The 17277-nt window shown below is 40.0% G+C and overlaps 1 protein-coding gene across 8 annotated transcripts in view; it reads left to right on the top strand.

The window, feature by feature from the left end:
• Positions 1 to 17277, top strand: part of TRAK1 (trafficking kinesin protein 1) — a 318154-nt gene that overhangs the window by 278468 nt on the left and 22409 nt on the right. For 5 of the 8 annotated variants that reach the window (XM_068236310.1, XM_068236306.1, XM_068236312.1 and 2 more), the window contains 3 exons: positions 1070 to 1312; positions 2090 to 2403; positions 12379 to 12708. In XM_068236310.1, coding sequence (XP_068092411.1) covers positions 1070 to 1312; positions 2090 to 2403; positions 12379 to 12708 — 887 coding nt within the window. The remainder of the gene's footprint in view (positions 1 to 1069; positions 1313 to 2089; positions 2404 to 12378; positions 12709 to 17277) is intronic. The other 3 variants (XM_068236307.1, XM_068236314.1, XM_068236308.1) reach the window with 2 other exon arrangements.

Raw genomic sequence — 17277 nt, 5'->3', positions numbered from 1 at the left:
GGATCACTTAGGTCATGTGACAGGAGATAGCATTTCTTCTCCACTTACCCCGCCCCCCTGCAGGTCATTACTCCCATGCTGTTACGTCCCCCGCCACAAAGAGCAAAACGCCCGAGGGATTGGGTCCCGATCCCTGTCAGGTGACACTGATTGTGTGTACGGGCCTTTAGTAGTCAACTGAAAATACTAAGAATGGTTTAAACATAAAGACCTGAAGGGTTAATTGAAGTATACTTTCACCTTTCCCTGGAGGCTTAAGGTAGTCATAAACTTGTCAATTTTTCCTGGCAGACTCCCAGCAGAGTCAATCACTGTGTTCCAACATACCTGCCTGATCATAATGTTGATCAATTATTCATGCTGAAATCCATTTCCTTTCATGTAGAGAGAACAGAGGATAAGGTTGTTTGATAATTGAGCTTATCAGGATCAGCTGCACAGATCCTAAACGGCAAAAAAAAAATTTGTTTGTTTGTTTGTTTGTTTGTTTGTTTTTTTAAACACCAAATAATTTTAAGCCTAGTACAAACACCTGACTAAAGTCAGCTGAGGTGGCCGATAATGATCGCCTCAGCTAATAGTCAGGCATTTGAACAGAGGCCGACGGCCGCTCTGTATAAAGCGCTGTGTTTTCATGTATAAAGTTTAATCATTCACTGTATATTAACTGATAAAAGTTCCAGTTGTATTAAGTGAGGTTTAGTGATCATGATTTATTATACTTTGCATCTTGCTATATCTGTGTTGTCGTTAAAAGTCGGTATAGTGAATTCAAACACTCGAATATTCCCGACCTCAGATATTCATCACCAGGACAAGCGGACAGGAGGGGTACACTGCCTTCTAAACCAGATGGAGGAAGTATTGGGAGTCACATGAAATGCATTGTGATGCCGGGCAGTGAACTCTTCCTGCCCGTGTTTGGGTGCTAAACATCGGTGCTCAGGAGTATTCACATGTTTGAATTTACTATACTGAATTCGAACATCAACACTACTTAATAATGTGAAAAAACCTAAAACAACTAATCTGTATAGTAAATACATATATGTATGCTCCTGTCTTCTAGTGGCAATCATCAGAAACGCGTGTTTGAGACCGTGAAGAATGTGAACCAAGTGGTAAAGCAAAGGTCTTTGGCTCCCTCTCCAATGAACATCCCAGGTTCCAACCAATCATCTGCTATGAACTCTCTAATGTCAAGCTGTGTCAGCACACCACGGTCCAGCCTTTATGGAGGGGATATCTCTAACATCGTTATTGATAACAAAACCAATACCATCATTCTGGAGACAGAGTCGCCTGACAATCTGTGAGTTATTGATGGTTTGTTTTGTATGTTGTCATTAGGCAAATTTATGGTTTGTTTTGTATAGCGTGATTCAGCAAATTTAGGGGGCAGATATGTGAAACCAGGATAATTATAGTGGTAATTTACAACTGTAAATGATTGTGTTATCTATTTTCCTTGTACTTTGTAGTATTTATAAAACCATGATACATAGACGTGTAGCAATGAATAGCAGTGCTAATGGAGGTAATTCCATCGCATAATTGAATGGCTTGCCACAGTGATACCGCGGTGGTCACCCAGGGATGGTCAGTGAGATGCAAATCGTTCCAAGTTGATGCAGGATTACGCTAAGTTTGTATGCAAATATATGCAGCATGAAAATGGAGCAGTTGAGTCAAGCCAAGGTGGAATTCGATTGATCCATTGCATATGAAAATTGCATAAACGGTCATTAACTTGATGATTTGCATCTCTGACCATTCCTAATAGTGATATTTGGGGGGAGAAAAAGTGTGTCTTGTGGTCCAAAAAATAGGGTAATCCACTCAGAGAGGGATCTCTGTAATGATGTAGTAGAAAGATGGAACACTGCGGTAAAGCCTACAATGGCTCTGTTTTTGCTGTTTTATAAGTAGCGGTAACGGAACTAACTAATGAGTTTCTCCATTTCTACAAGAAATTACTATGCACTCATTCTTCTAGCAGCATTGTGCAGTTCTTCTCATTTGCTAATGTGTGGACGTGTACAAATACCTGTTACCAGTTTTGTTATTAATAGTTCTCTTCTGTCTTTAGGGATAAGAACAAAAAGCCTGGAACCCCAGGTACTCCAGGCTCCAATGACTTAGAAACGGCCTTGCGTCGGTTGTCCCTTCGGCGAGAGAACTATATCCTGGAGCGCAAGTTCTTTGAAGACGAGCAGGAGCGGAAGCTGCGTAGCCTGGCTGAGAAGGGAGAGCTCCGCAGTGGCTCTGTAACACCTACAGAAAGCATCATGTCCCTGGGCACCCACTCCTCCAGGTTTTCAGAGTTCACCGGCCTCTCAGGAATGTCTTTCAGCAGCCGATCTTATCTGCCAGAGAAGCTGCAGATTGTGAAGCCCCTAGAAGGTGACATGGGGCCCCGGCCCCTCTATGTTTTGCTTAGTGACTCCTTGTGGTCTTTGATACATAAACAGAAAGCAGGCACTTTACCTAACTCACACTCTTTTTATTTTCGGGATAGCCACCCTCGGTGCTGGTTTGAGATATTTTAGGGATGATATATGCATATCAGATATGAATGGGTTCGGGTGCACTGTGTCATGTTGCATTGCATTTATGGTGAGAGCGATACGGAGACTGATATATTATTTATTTCCTTTTAAACAATGCAAGTTGCCAAGCTGTCCTCCTTATGATGTGTCTCTTAAAGCTTTTAGCCAGAAACCCTGAACAAGCATGCATATCATAACTCAGGTTTTAGTGGATTAGCCACGTTGGTTTCAGGTGTCTGTTTCACAGATGACCGATGTCAAAAAGGTCAGCAGGATGCCAGGCAACTGGTATTGTTTGAAAGGAAATCAATATGTCAGCCTCCATATCTCTTTCACCTTTGGTTCCCTTTAAACAATTGGGGGGGACTGCAACTAAGCTCACCAAAATGTAAATTTCAACACAGTATTTTGATGTAAATCAGCACCATTAAATTTACTGGGTTTTTTAAATGGTTTTACCTTTGATATGTTTTGCTACCTTGGAAACCACAAGCCAATATGGTTAGTACAAATGAGCTATATAATTTCTGATTCACTGACGCAGCATTTGTTTGTAGGACGGGTACTCTGTTTTTTTTTTCCGACTCCTCTGAGAGAATGTTTATTCCAGGTTAGAGGCCTTTTTAATGATTGAAGAGATCAACATGAGAGGCTGGCAAGAGCAGAACAGTTTAATATGGGAGTTTATTTTCCTGTCAGCTATTACCAGGAAGTGAGACCTTTATAATTGATCTTGATTGTATATTCAGGCCCTGGTACTTTTCATGCTTCTTCAGTAGTACCAGGACCTGAAACACTAGCTAGAGAGGCTGTGGAAAGTGAAAACCTCAGTGGTTCCAGTTGTGATTGGAGCACTTTGAACTAAGCTAAGAGAGAGGCTCCAACAGATCACAGGAACAACATCAGCGCTTCCTGTCCACAAGAGTGCAGTTCTATGAATACAAATGATCAGTTGGATGCTGCTTTTCTGCAAATGTTGTCACAAAATGCATTCAGGTTGGAACTAGGCTCATTGAATACAGTGTCTTATGATTTTGGGTTGGCCCTGCTCCAAACTGCATGTAATTTGCAGCAAAATTTGAATCCTCTTTAGCTGAGAACAAATAGTATACCGAACAGAATTCTCAGAAAAGGACCAAATTGTCAAGTGATTGCTACTTTAATCAAATTTAAAAGGCACCTGAACACCAGAAAAGATGTTCTGTTTTGTTTTTGTTTTTAATAAAACCGCAGTTAGCATGTGTTGGAGATCTGTGAAGGTCCTCTAATGGATTGACCGCCTAATCAGTTATGGCCACCAACTGCTTACAGAAGGATGTTTTAGCCTTTTTTGTACAATCAAAGCAGCGATTAGAAACTGATGTTCTCTGTCACCTAAAGCACAACCCCAGAAAAGTTGTTTTGTACTCCAGTTGTAGGTACTGTGGATAGGGCTTAGAACTTCCACTTTTTATTCGTGAACGCTATCCTGTGAACTTTTTTCTTATGTTCTATACAAAGAGCAAGTATGTATTGTAGTTTACTGTCCCCATGATTACCTGATTTTGTACTGTAGTCATGAAGATCCATTAAGCTTCCAGGTACAGGAAGTGAGTGGAAATCTCTCCATTGGGGACACAGAAAATATCAATGATAAGAAAAATACATCTGGAGTTTGATTTAACTCACAGTGCTGAACTTTTGAGGTGATACACAGTTACTAAGGTTGCAAATGCTGTGACAGACAAATGCTGTGATCCTTGTTTTGTACATAATGCTGAGAGCCCCAGCAAAATGTCTGCACCAAGGCAGTCAGAAATACCCCCAAAACAGAATTAGAACCCTTACTAATAAAAACATACTGTGCAAAGCATGTGTTTTATTTCATGATGCTGATGTTACATGTATGTTAAAGTATGCCTTAAAGCCCAACTAAACCCAAACCAGAACAAGGCAAATTATCTGAGCAATTATGCGGAGTAGTGTATTGTATAGTACAAATATTATTTTTAGAACGGAACCTTTTTAATAAAAGCCATTGTGTAGTTGCAGTCCTGCAGCTATCCATGCAGATGTATATACCTCTAGTTCCAGGCTAGTTTCCAGTTAGATTGAGATCATACAGGTGCTCACAACCTACTTCATGTGCACTACAAATCCACTTTCTTACATTAAATGCACATGATTCCTACTGCAATGCTGGTATGCTACAAAATGTAATCTAGCACCCCTTCTTCATGCTTTTGATGTCATATGATCACTTCTGATTGACCTACTCACCAGCTGTAATCATAGAGAAGTGGAAGTGATCTATGGTGCAGCTTGCTAGTCACATTAGGCTCATCTCATTAAACATGCTTCTATACCTCGATTGTACTCCACCTGATTCACGTTAAAATTTGCCTTGTTTAGTTTTGTGTTTTTGTTTTGCTTTATGTAACAACTTTCTTTATGTAACCATTTATTTTAAAGTCTTGGGGTAAACGTGCAGATTCATCTTTATTAATATGCTAAAGTCTTATATTTGCACAGTAGAAGGGTATGACTGGTGTTTTTCTGAAGTACCATCAGTCAAATTTAGACTCAAATTTAGACTCAAAAAGTTTATTATTCATGTAAAATATGGAATCTCAGTCATTCTGAGCACTTTTTTTTTTGCTGTAATTGACCTGAGGAAGTGGGTGACCCCCACGAAATGCATTGTCCAGGTTTTCCATGTGCAGTCTATATTTTCTATGTACAATAAACTTTTTGAGTCCTTTTTGAGTCCTAATTTGACTTGTGGTTCTTAAGAATAGTTAAACCTTCCAATAACTTTCTTGTAAGCCGTTTTAAAGAGGATCTGTAACATGAAAAGATCCCCTGGGGGGTACTCACCTCGGGTGGGGGAAGCCTCCGGATCCTAATGAGGCTTCCCACGCTGTCCTCCATCCGTCAGGGGTCTCGCTGCAGCCCTCCTTCTACAGTTCTAGAGTCCGTGCAGCGGTGACGTCAATATTTACCTTCCTGGCTCCTGCGCAGGCGCTCTGATGGCTGTCGGCTCCGAACTACACGGAAATACCCGATCGCCGTCGGATCTGCTCTACTGCGCAGGCGCAAGTTTCCTGCGCCTGCGCAGTAGAGCGGACCCGAATGAGATCGGGTATTTCCGTGTAGTTCGGAACGGAAAGCCGTCACAGCGCCCCCGCTGGAGCCAGCAAAGGTAAATATTGAACTGACAGTCGGCACAGTCGCCGGCTGTTTGGAGGGCTGCAGCGAGACCCCCGTGGGACAGAGGACGGCGTGGGAAGCCTCATTAGGATCCGGAGGCTTCCCCCACCCGAGGTGAGTACCCCCCAGGGGATCTTTTTAATGTTACAGAATCTCTTTAAGTCATTTTAATCTGTTTGGGTGCCTCAAGACCTCTCAACCTTGTATCAAATTTTACACCTCTGAAAGTCTGTTGTAATTTTAGCTTTGTACAAAACTGCGAACCAAGGAGAGCGACCATTTGGGTAATTGCCCTATTCCAAGCAGGGGTGGCTAATCCCCCGTATGCTCTAAAGGTGGCAGGATTTAGCAACCATAAAAGTGGGAGTATTATTTCTTTATACTTGCGCTTGGTGCTTTAATCTACTACACCATTGGCTCGGTTCCTGGTATCTTCCTGTCCCAATTGTTTTTGCCTGGAGTTCTCCTTTAATAGAATATCCTAGAAAGTATAGAAAAAAGGAATTTATTTGGTGAAATGATTGAACTGAGAAATACAGTCTCTAGTTCTTCTTAGATGGTATTTGCTTTTCAGGTGCTGGTTGTAGTAATTATTGCATCATCTCCATATTACCTTTACCACAGTGACTCTTTGGGCTTATTGAGAGATGCTGTGCACTTATTTGGCAAGCACCTTGATTTTTTTTAAATATTTTTTCTCATAATTTCATTGCTGAAATGTAAAACTTCAAATAGAAAACAAAAAACATTGGCTTAAAATATATTCTCAGTAGATATACCCAGTGGGGTACAAGTATTTCTGGCTTGCATGCAAATGTAATGTGGATAATATACAGCTTTGAACTGGGCCAATTAATGCACTTCCTGTCAATTTTGTTTGGTTCAAATCCAAATGTCTACTATTTGTTTCACATTTACACACTCACTGGAACTGTCAGCATCCCACTAGCCATCTCTAATTCTCACATTTCATACAGGTGTTCTGTAAGCTATTTTCATAGATGCCATCAGAAAGTTGCTGTATGTCCCGATGGCTTGCTAGCTCCTATGATAATTATTTTGTTGCTGCTTTGGGAAAACCATTCACTTTCAAGCTTTTTTTCCCCTTCCAAGCACTTTATACATTTTCTGTAATTTTTTTTCTTGGGTATTTGTGCGTTTGTCCCACTGATTTACTGGGCCTCCTGTAATGTCTTGTGCTCTTGTATCTCTGCTGATCCTACAATAAAATATCCATTGTTTCTTCCATCTCCACTTTGTTTTCATCTTTTTGTTGTTTTTCTTTACAACATTATTTTGCTCTTTCATTTTGAATCCTTACAATATATTAAGGGTCATACTATTCATTACCGAACAGTTTTCCAAACCACATTTAAGATCTCATAGTATAGAAAGTAGACCACATCATAAAGTGTAAAGAATTCAGATATGGCCGATAAACTATGAACTAACTGGAATGTGTTCTAGTTAACCTGCCATTGAGTGAACTACATTTAGAGTGCTAATATTGGTGCTTGGTGACAAGAAAACAATTTTAGATTTGCAGAAGGTTTTTATATCACAGTATGTCCCTTTTGTATTGTACTTAAGGATTTGCAGTTATAATATACCCTGATCTTTTCATGTGCTTTTTTTTAATTCATTGCCTTTTTCCTACCTTTCCTTTTTTCATTATTTTTTTCTTCCTTTATTGCTTTCATTCTGATCACGCTTCCAGGTCAAAGAAAAACAATGTTCAGGGTATGTTCTAAGTGCTGTGTCACATGGTATGTATACCTTGCATTAAGCAGCAGGATGCGATACCTCAGTTTCCCTTTAATTCCTGTGTTGCTAAAGGTAGTATATATAGATGCACTGACCCTGTACCAGAACCCCTAGTCTCCAGTGTTCGTGTTTAAATCCTCAGCAATAAAACTGTAAAACACTTCTTGTATAAGGCAACACTGGCCTCAATTCACTAAAGACAGGTCAGTAAAATCACTTTGGTTGGTAAAATACACAGCGTTCGGTATTTTACACTTTTTTTCAAATTCACGAAATATTTTCCACATGAAGCAGAAGCTCGGTAATTTACCGAACAAACATGCCTCAATTCACTAAGCCCTGCTCGGTAAGTGTCACTTATCAGCTGTGTTGCAGGTCAGCGGTGAGGCAATGAGATGCGTGTAGGAGTTGGGGTTTTCTGTCCAGTGCATTTCTGACATCCCTTTAGATGTGCTGCAGCCACCAGGAGGAGCTCTTCTGCATGCCAAAATACAGATTTTCCCTTCTAAAGGGATGCAGAAGAGCCTAAAAAAAGTATTTTTCCTCTGCTCTGAGAGAGTGAAGACCCACCCGATATCCTGTTACATCAAATCTGCGTGAGAAACAGGCTGTGTGGCTCTCCCTATTGGCTGCCTGCTGTCTGTCAAATCTACTGCACAGAGAGAGAGCATGGAAAGAGTGAGTTATTGGCTGCTATGAGCTGGAGAAAAATATCAAACACTTTTGCCCAGTTTACAGAATGTGGAAATCTTTGTGAATTGCAATTTCTTGACATTTCATTACACATTTACCGCACAAGTCGGTAATTTACCTCACTAGTCGGTTATTCTTATGTTCTGTGTGGTAATACGTTTAGTGAATTGGAATTTGGGAAGGTGATCTGTAAAATCATCTGTTTTTCAGCATTGCCGAATGCGGTAATACTTAGTGAATTGAGGCCATTATAGAGCCACCTTTCCCTGTTTCAGAAGTTTGGAAACTGTTCTAGCATGCTGTGGGAGATGAAAACTTCCATGTTAGCGAAGTGAAGTTGTCCCAATCAGTTCCATGTTTCTTGAAATCCTCCCATTTTGCATAAGTAGCATATGTCTTAACCAGACATGTGATATTTGAATATTGACTCAAGGACAGTTAGGTTTTGCAAGATTGCTGCACTACAGACACAGTTTGGGCTGGTGCTCACCAATATCTGATGGGAAAAACATTGGCCTCAATTCACTAAGCAGTTTAGACTAGTCCACAGATGGTTTTTAGTCTACTGATGGTTTGGTGTAATGTTTATAGACCTGGTCTACATTCAGTAATTATACCATTCACAAAGGCAAACAAGGAGTAACCACGCCCACTTTTTCTGACAGAGATTAGACCAGCTGATTTCTGTTGGTTAAGTAATTCTGTGAGGTATTTTAGATGTGAGAATGGAACCTTTTGAATTAGTTATGCAGGAGTTTAATTATATGCAGAGGAGAGCTCATCAAAGGAGAAGGATGTCAGTCATAGCTACTTGTTTGTGAATTGCATCTTTTGATCATTTCCCCTGCTTTACCCACGTAATTACCAAATGGTTTAGACCAGGTCTAAAAACAGGTCTAAAACATTTGGTAATAGTGAATTCCCCTTTGATGCAACTGACCAAACCATCAGTAAACTAAAAACCATCAGTAGACTAGTCTACTCCTTGTCTTGTGTGGTAAGAGTGCTTCATCTTTGCTTATAGCACAGTTTTACAAGTTGTGTAGAAAGTTTCATGAAAAAGTCCCCCAACATAACTACGTTTTGAAATCCATTTTAGATTGATATATACAGTATCTTTCCAAAACACAAATATTTTACATTTCCCTGTGTTGTGACATCTTTGTGATCACTACGCATGGAGGGACAGTTGTTTGCTGTATTAAGTGTCAACATTATCAGATGCTAGAGTGGAAAGAACCACTTGTGCAGAATTTGCAAAAAAGCTTATCTGTACGGGAAGGTTTGTTATAACTCTGCACTAGTGCTGCAATAAACTGAATGTTCCCACCTGGCCATTCGAGCCACTCCCTGCTATTGTTGGTGGATCCATGTGAAGAAAGTTAGATTCCTGGCCTTTCATTACTCTCTTAGCAGGGGATGACTAGGATGAATTTGTTAATTGGCTTCTAAAGAGTCGACCTTAAAGGGGAACTGAAGAGAGAGGTATATGGAGGCTGTCATGTTTATTTCCTTTTAATCAATACCAGTTGCCTGGCAGCCCTGCTGGTCTATTTCTCTGCAGTAGTATCTGATTAAAACCAGAAACAAGCATGCAGCTAGTCTTGTCAGATCAGACTTATAAGTCTGAACCACTGAAACACCTGATCTGCTGCATGCTTGTTCAGGGGCTATGGCTAATAGTATAAGAGGCAGAGGATCAGCAGGGCTGCCAGGCAACTGGTATTGTCTAAAAGGAAATAAACATGACAGCCTCCATATACCTCTCTCTTCAGTTCCCCTTTAAACTTACTGAAGAAGTCATGCAAACTCAGCAAGAGGACTGATCACATCTTTATTCATTTGTATTACATGTTAAAGTATCTAAAACATTTTAGTATTTCTTCATGCTAGTTTATTCGGCATAATGTATATTAATTTAGTTTTAAGCAGCACCAGTTGCTCTTTCATTATGAAGTTGATACAATGGTTCTCCCATATAGAACGTACATTGGACTACCCCTAGTAAATACATGAGCGCTGTACTTCTAAGTATCCTGATAATTAAGGCTATTTTCACAGTGGTCAGTTACATTGCAGAATAATTCTGCATGCCAACTCACTGTTCACACGACAAGAACTTTCTGTAATCATTTTTTTTCTAGATGATTCTAGAACAACCTAGACTTATTTTAAGAAAAGTTCTTGTGATTGCAATCATACAACTGGTTATTTACTGGTCTTTTGAGCATCCCTTACTAAGCTAAAATACTTACCTCCCTTGATGGACATAGGACCATTCACAAGTAATTTCTTTATACAGCTGAAAAATATATGCAATACAGACTCTTGAGTAACAGAAGAAAAAATGATTCATAAGTCTATTCACTTACCTGCATACTTATACAAATCTACACGCATGCACACATTTCAATAAAAAAATGAATCCTAGATTATGTGTAATCATAATGGCTGTTTTACTTTCAAACTAATTGCATGTAAAAATTAGAATAAGTAAATGAATGCAAGATATATAATCAAAGCTCAAATGCATTAAGTTAAGTCGAATGGTAAATTGTGGATGCACTTACTAACTTGAGATATCTATCTATATCTATTGTGTGTTTATTTATATTAACACATAATCAAGATTAATTTGTTACAATCTTATGCAAAGGTGTATGGATGTACTCTTGTGTGTGAACTAATTCTATTCATATGTTAGTATTGTATACATTTTCTAGACTTTCTGTGACCCGAAGAAGTGGGTAATTTTGAAAAATGAGATGTCACCTGTCTGTTATTAATGCCACTTTGGTACACACTACTCCTGTATCTGTCAAGTGAGATAATTGTTCCCCCCCACAAGCATTTGTACTACATTGAGTGCTTCTTCTAGTACTCTATACATCTCTGATCATAATAATACTATCCATTTTTATATTACCCTTCTTACTTTTTACGTTTTTATGCCGGCTAAGTGTTTGAAATGTATTTGTAAAAAGTTGAAAAAGCACCTCCTGTGAGAAAACTTAAAGCGGAATATAACCCTGCATTTCAACTTTGCTCTAAAACATGATATACATCATATTATATGCACCCAGCAATTTTTTTTTACTAGACCAGCATTGGAAGGGTTACACACAGAGCTTTGAAGTTCCGTGGAGAGAAAAGCTGCAGCAGCCGAAGTTTAGATAGATACATTTAAGTAAACACAATGTAACAAGTGAGGAATGTGACTCACTCTCTCTCTGTGTCTGGGAGCTCCTGCACAGCCAGAGTGTGTGTCACATTCCACACTTGTTAGATACATTTAAGTAAACAATGTAACAAGTGTGGAATGTGACACACTCTGGCTGTGCAGGAGCTCCCAGACACAGAGAGTGAGTCACATTCCTCACTTGTTACATTGTGTTTACTTAAATGTATCTATCTAAACTTCGACTGCTGCAGCTTTTCTCTCCACGGAACTTTTAAGCTCTGTGTGTAACCCTTCCAATGCTGGTCTAGTTAAAAAAAAAAATGCTAGTTGCATATAAATCTGCTGTAAATAATGTTTTAGAGCAAAGTTGAAATGCAGGGTTATATTCCGCTTTAAGTGAAAAGTTAAGTGAATCAGGGCTGTAGTGCCTCCCCACCACCACCACATTACTTGCCTGTTACTGACCAGTAGTTGATGAGCTTATATTCTATGCTGTATTGATTCCTGACATACTACATTATAAAGCTTCCATTCCTTTGTTTCGTCTAAATTCCTCCTTCTGTTGAAGGGTTTTGTATCTCCTTTTTATCTAGCAGTAGATCTTGATCAGGCTGTTTAATGTGTATGTTTATCATTGCTATTGATAATTAATCTTGAGCCATGTCATAGGGGCCGTTTTGCTGTGAAGACCACACATATCCAATGACAGACAGTCCTTTAAAAACAGTAATTTCTCATGACTGAATGCTTAAGGTGATGCATCTTTTTACTATAGGTCTTTAGTGAATGACATATCTTATAAATATGTATCCTACAGCAGGACAGATTTAGAATGTTCTGAAAAAGCAATAGTTTTGCCTTAATAATGGAATTTTTAGAGTGGTTCTCGCAGGTTAAGGAGGTTTAAAAAAATCCAAAATACAGGTGATTACTGGTATCCTAAATGTTTAGAAATATGCTGCATTAAAGGCAATTATAAAACTAGCACCCATTTTCTTGTAGGTTCTGCAACGTTACATCATTGGCAGCAGCTGGCGCAGCCGCATCTTGGAGGAATCTTGGACCCAAGGCCTGGAGTGGTCACCAAAGGCTTCCGAAATCTAGATGTGGACCAGGAAGATGTGTACTGCTTCGCAGACTATGAGGAAGATGAGACAGGTGACATTCCTTACAAGAGCTTAACTACCTCAAGTCCCGTCCATCATTCAGAGACCTCAGGTGAGAGGTCTCAAGCACAAGTGACTGTGTCTGACAGCAAGAATTGTCCAAGCCATTCTCATGCTGCCCCCGAGGACTTGCAAGAGCCCGCGACAGACGATGATGAGGGGTCTGGTGAGGGATCCTCCTTACGTCCTGTAAAATGGACATCTTTACAGGATATTCCTTATTGGGCCATTTTCACTTCAACACCACAGCACATCCGCACATTCTGTACTGTATTAAAAAAGTGATCTCCTAGGCAACTAACTACTAATCTCTTATTTAGCAGATCACTTTGGTTGTATATATTTGCATTTTGCAGAACCACATTTTTGGTGTATAAAGGCTGCTAACAGAGGCTAGCAAATGGTGAACTTCCGTCCCCCTTGCTTTTTAACAAAATCTTTGCCATTGGTACGCTAGAATAATATGTTGACTGAGGAATATTTTCATTGAAAAAAGTCCCTCTTTTATTGTTCAATTTCTACAGAAATATCGGAGTACTTTTACTGTCTGTGTTTTATGTCTGGTTAACTCAGTGAGGCTAGGTCCACATTACACCGGATGCACATCGGAGCATTACCAGCTTATTCTGTGCAGATAAGCTGTGCCCCTCGCAGTGTCCATCAACTAATTCAGATTACACATCATTGTGCATGTGGTCCTCTGCTGCCACCGCCTTTTAGGACCACTGCCACTGCAGCCACCACTGCTCGGCTCCACTGCACAGGACCTGTGGTGATATATGGGTCGGAGTCCCGGCAGTAGGGTCAAGTTCCCATGGGATTGCAAAAGACTAATGGAAATCCTCCCTGAGGAACAGGGAGTATGGGCGCTTGCTCCATGCAGTGGAGCTTAGTGACTGTGGCAGTGGTGGTGGATCCAAGGCAGAAGATGATCAAAAACAAGGTAGAAGACAGGTGAGTAGAGCAAAAACATAGGCAGAAAACAGCCTAGTGAAAATGAACAGGGCCTGGTTTGTTGCATAGATTCCGTTGCCATCCTCTGCATCAGTTATGTCAGATCAGGATTGTGTGCTTGCGATTTTCTGAACGGGTCAAACAGATCAGTTCAATATGCCAAGTCTTAACGAATCATATTCCTTATATAGGAACCGTTGACACGTCCGTTCCTTCGTTCTGTGAAGCAAACAAAATGTGTCTGTTTTCGCAGCAAGTGTAAACTGGCCCTATCCTTTGCACCAATCCAGAACTTGGGGATCTGTCTCAATTTGGCATTGAATAGATGTTTGTAACAATAGGAATTCCTACTCTTAAATTTGTGTGGCAGCAAAGTTTTACCTATGGGGAAGGCATGTGCCTTATCTGATTGATGCATTACCTCATCCAGCCAAACATCATGACCGAAATGTAGAGATGTGTTAGGCTCCTGGCAGAAGGAAATATCTGTCAGCTGCACTGAAGTCTGTCATACATAGACCTTGCAGGCTGCAAGCCTGACACTAAACTGAGGTTTATAGAGACAGTACCATCACGTATTTAATTGGAAAGAAAAACAATGTAATCAGAGAATATCTCCCTGCAAAAGCAGTTTTTAAGTGGAATAGACAATTATTACAAAAGGCAGCTTGAGATTACTCCAAAGTAAACTTCCACCATTATTTAGAAATAAAAAAATGTCTTTAAAGTGGCTTTTTTTTATTCAAATGCTGAGCTGCTCTACTCTGATAAATCTCTTATAAATCTTTTTCTTTGTGCAATTGATCAGTGCAGACAGGAGAAGCGAAACTGGACTGTCTATTTTAAAAACTTGTGCAGTACTGCCATCTTGTGGAGAATAAGAAGAAAACCTCTTTTCTCCTACTGCTCAGGCTTTTACTAGTGAGCTACAGAGAAAGCGGTCTTGCTCCCCTTTGTTTATAGTAATGTTACACTGCATTTTAAGTCATGCATGATTTTTATACAGCATCAGTCACTTTTACTACTGATAGGAACACTGATTATGAGTATGATTTCACCACTGTTTTCCAATGGGTAATGTTTTGTGCTGATCAGTGTAAATATAGACTCTGATTTGGCTATCTTACATTAGCTACAGGTGGAATAAAGAAATACAGGTGTTGGATATAATTATATGCCTCTCTCATGTGGATCATTTGATTTGCTGAGTTAGTGACACATTAGTTTGTTTCCAGTGACCTTGGCCATCTGATGATCTCCTCTATTGGAAGCTGCCATTGCAGGCATCATTCTGAAAATAGTAGTATTCATATGCAGATCCTTTGTCTATAACGCCTGTGGAACACATATGCACATTTGCACATTTGGAGAGTCAAAGGAATGCTAAAAAGCACCTGATCTATAGTCTGCCTTAATTGGTTGATTTTTATTTAGCTAAAGGGTTTAAAATTTGAGCCAGGAACTGGCCTGCTCCCCTGAGATTTTGCTTCAAAAACATTTTGAAATGCTTGCCATTCTTCTACCTATCTTGTTTTTAGGCCTGATCAGTCATACTGTAGCTGTCTTCTTTACTGATGAACTTTCTTTCCTGAACTTTTTGCCATCAGAGGAAGCATTTAGATGAATAAACTCCTGTTATTGCATGGAGAGGCACCTAGTCTTGTATCCAGTGTTGTCCTATGGTGACTGAAGGATTGGGAGAAGATTTTCATATTTGAGGAAGCCAGCATTGAAAAACAATTGCAGAAGATCTGGATCTAGTGAAATGCTGAGCATTGATGAGCTCTCAGAGCAGGCATGCACATGTACATGTATTATAGTTACACTTTATCATCTTAATATTAAAGTAAAAGAACCACACATCAATGTCCTGTTCAAGTACCTACATTTAACCACCCTGGCGTTCTGATTAAATCGCCAGGGTGGCTGCGGGAGGGTTTTTTTTAAATAAAAAAAAAACTATTTCATGCAGCCAACTGAAAGTTGGCTGCATGAAAGCCCACTAGAGGGCGCTCCGGAGGCGATCTTCCGATCGCCTCCGGCGCCCAGAATAAACAAGGAAGGCCGCAATGAGCGGCCTTCCTTGTTTTGCTTATATCGTCGCCATAGCGACGAGCGGAGTGACGTCATCGACGTCAGCCAACGTCCTGACGTCAGCCGCCTCCGATCCAGCCCTTAGCGCTGGCCGGAACTTTTTGTTCCGGCTGCGCAGGGCTCAGGCGGCTAGGGGGGCCCTCTTTCGCCGCTGCTCGCGGCGAATCGCCGCAGAGCGGCGGCGATCAGGCAGCACACGCGGCTGGCAAAGTGCCGGCTGCGTGTGCTGCACTTTATTTGATAAAAATCGGCCCAGCAGGGCCTGAGCGGCAGCCTCCGGCGGTGATGGACGAGCTGAGCTCGTCCAGACCGCTCAGGAGGTTAATGTGGGATCCATATTACCATCCCCATTGTTCATTAAGAAGTTTTGAATCAGGATGATACCATTTATTGGCTAACTTAGAGATGGATAAACAGTGAGCTTTCGACTTATAAAAAGCCTTCGTCGGACTGGTTCCTGACCAGAACTGAAAAACACAGCTTATATACACTGACATACAGAGGAGAAACATTCTTTAGCAAACATAAATGTAATTAGATGCCTTAACTGTTACTGAGGAGGCTTTCCCAGGCATCCTATCTAAATTGATAAGATGGAATTCACTGTCACTATTCATTTTATTTGCTTTCAGGTGCTGGCTTTAAATGCCACAATTCTCTTAAGCTTAGAATTAATGGTGCTTGTAACCAGGCCAGTTACAATTTGAATTCGGAATTTACGATGTCTCTTCATCACCAGAGTCTGCTTTATGTCATGTTGAGGATTCTATTGATCTTATCAATTTAGATAGGATGCCTGGGAAAGCCTCCTCAGTAACAGTTAAGGCATCTAATTACATTTATGTTTGCTAAAGAATGTTTCTCCTCTGTATGTCAGTGTATATAAGCTGTGTTTTTCAGTTCTGGTCAGGAACCAGTCCGACGAAGGCTTTTTATAAGTCGAAAGCTCACTGTTTATCCATCTCTAAGTTAGCCAATAAATGGTATCATCCTGATTCAAAACTTCTTGCTTTTACTCATGGCTAACACGGTACAACACTTTACTGCTTCTACATTGTTCATTATGCATACAGATCTTTTCAGTTCAGGAAGGAACCTTTGAACATTGCATGTTGGTCACAATGGACACATCTAAGCGTTTATTTGATTTAACCATTTTCTTTGTTTTATGCCCTTTTTAAAATCTATTTGCCAGAAAGGTGGAGTTAGATATTGAAGAGGTGCGAAACTGTATCTAGGGTGCTGTTTCCTTTTAGCACTGAGGATGCTGCTATCCTCGTTATCAGGGATGAGATTATATTGCACTTGAATATGTTGTCCTAATATTCTGTACACTTTTGTACTGTGCACTTCTGTATATAGTTAAGCAAGTTAGTACCCAGCATACTACTTTCACCAAAATCCTGCCACTTTATTCTTCCCATGAATTATGTGTAAATATGCTGTAAATAAGATCCAGACAATTGGGGATATTTTTGCACTGCTAAATGATGTTTGCACTAATAGAAAGTATTTTTGTACAGATTTGCCAAAAAATGTAAACATAATTTTTATAGGGCAAATTTTCAGTGCTTTTATTAAATGGTTTTTCTGAATGTATGCATTATGTTTTACTTTTTGTTTATTTTCTGAATGTATGCATTATGTTTTACTTTTTTGTTTATTTGTGTTGCACCTGATTGTGGTG

The sequence above is a fragment of the Hyperolius riggenbachi genome, chromosome 5, assembly GCF_040937935.1.
Source record: "Hyperolius riggenbachi isolate aHypRig1 chromosome 5, aHypRig1.pri, whole genome shotgun sequence".
Lineage (NCBI taxonomy): Eukaryota > Metazoa > Chordata > Amphibia > Anura > Hyperoliidae > Hyperolius > Hyperolius riggenbachi.
Note: the sequence above shows the minus strand (reverse complement) of the source record. Positions and strands in the feature narration are given on the sequence as shown.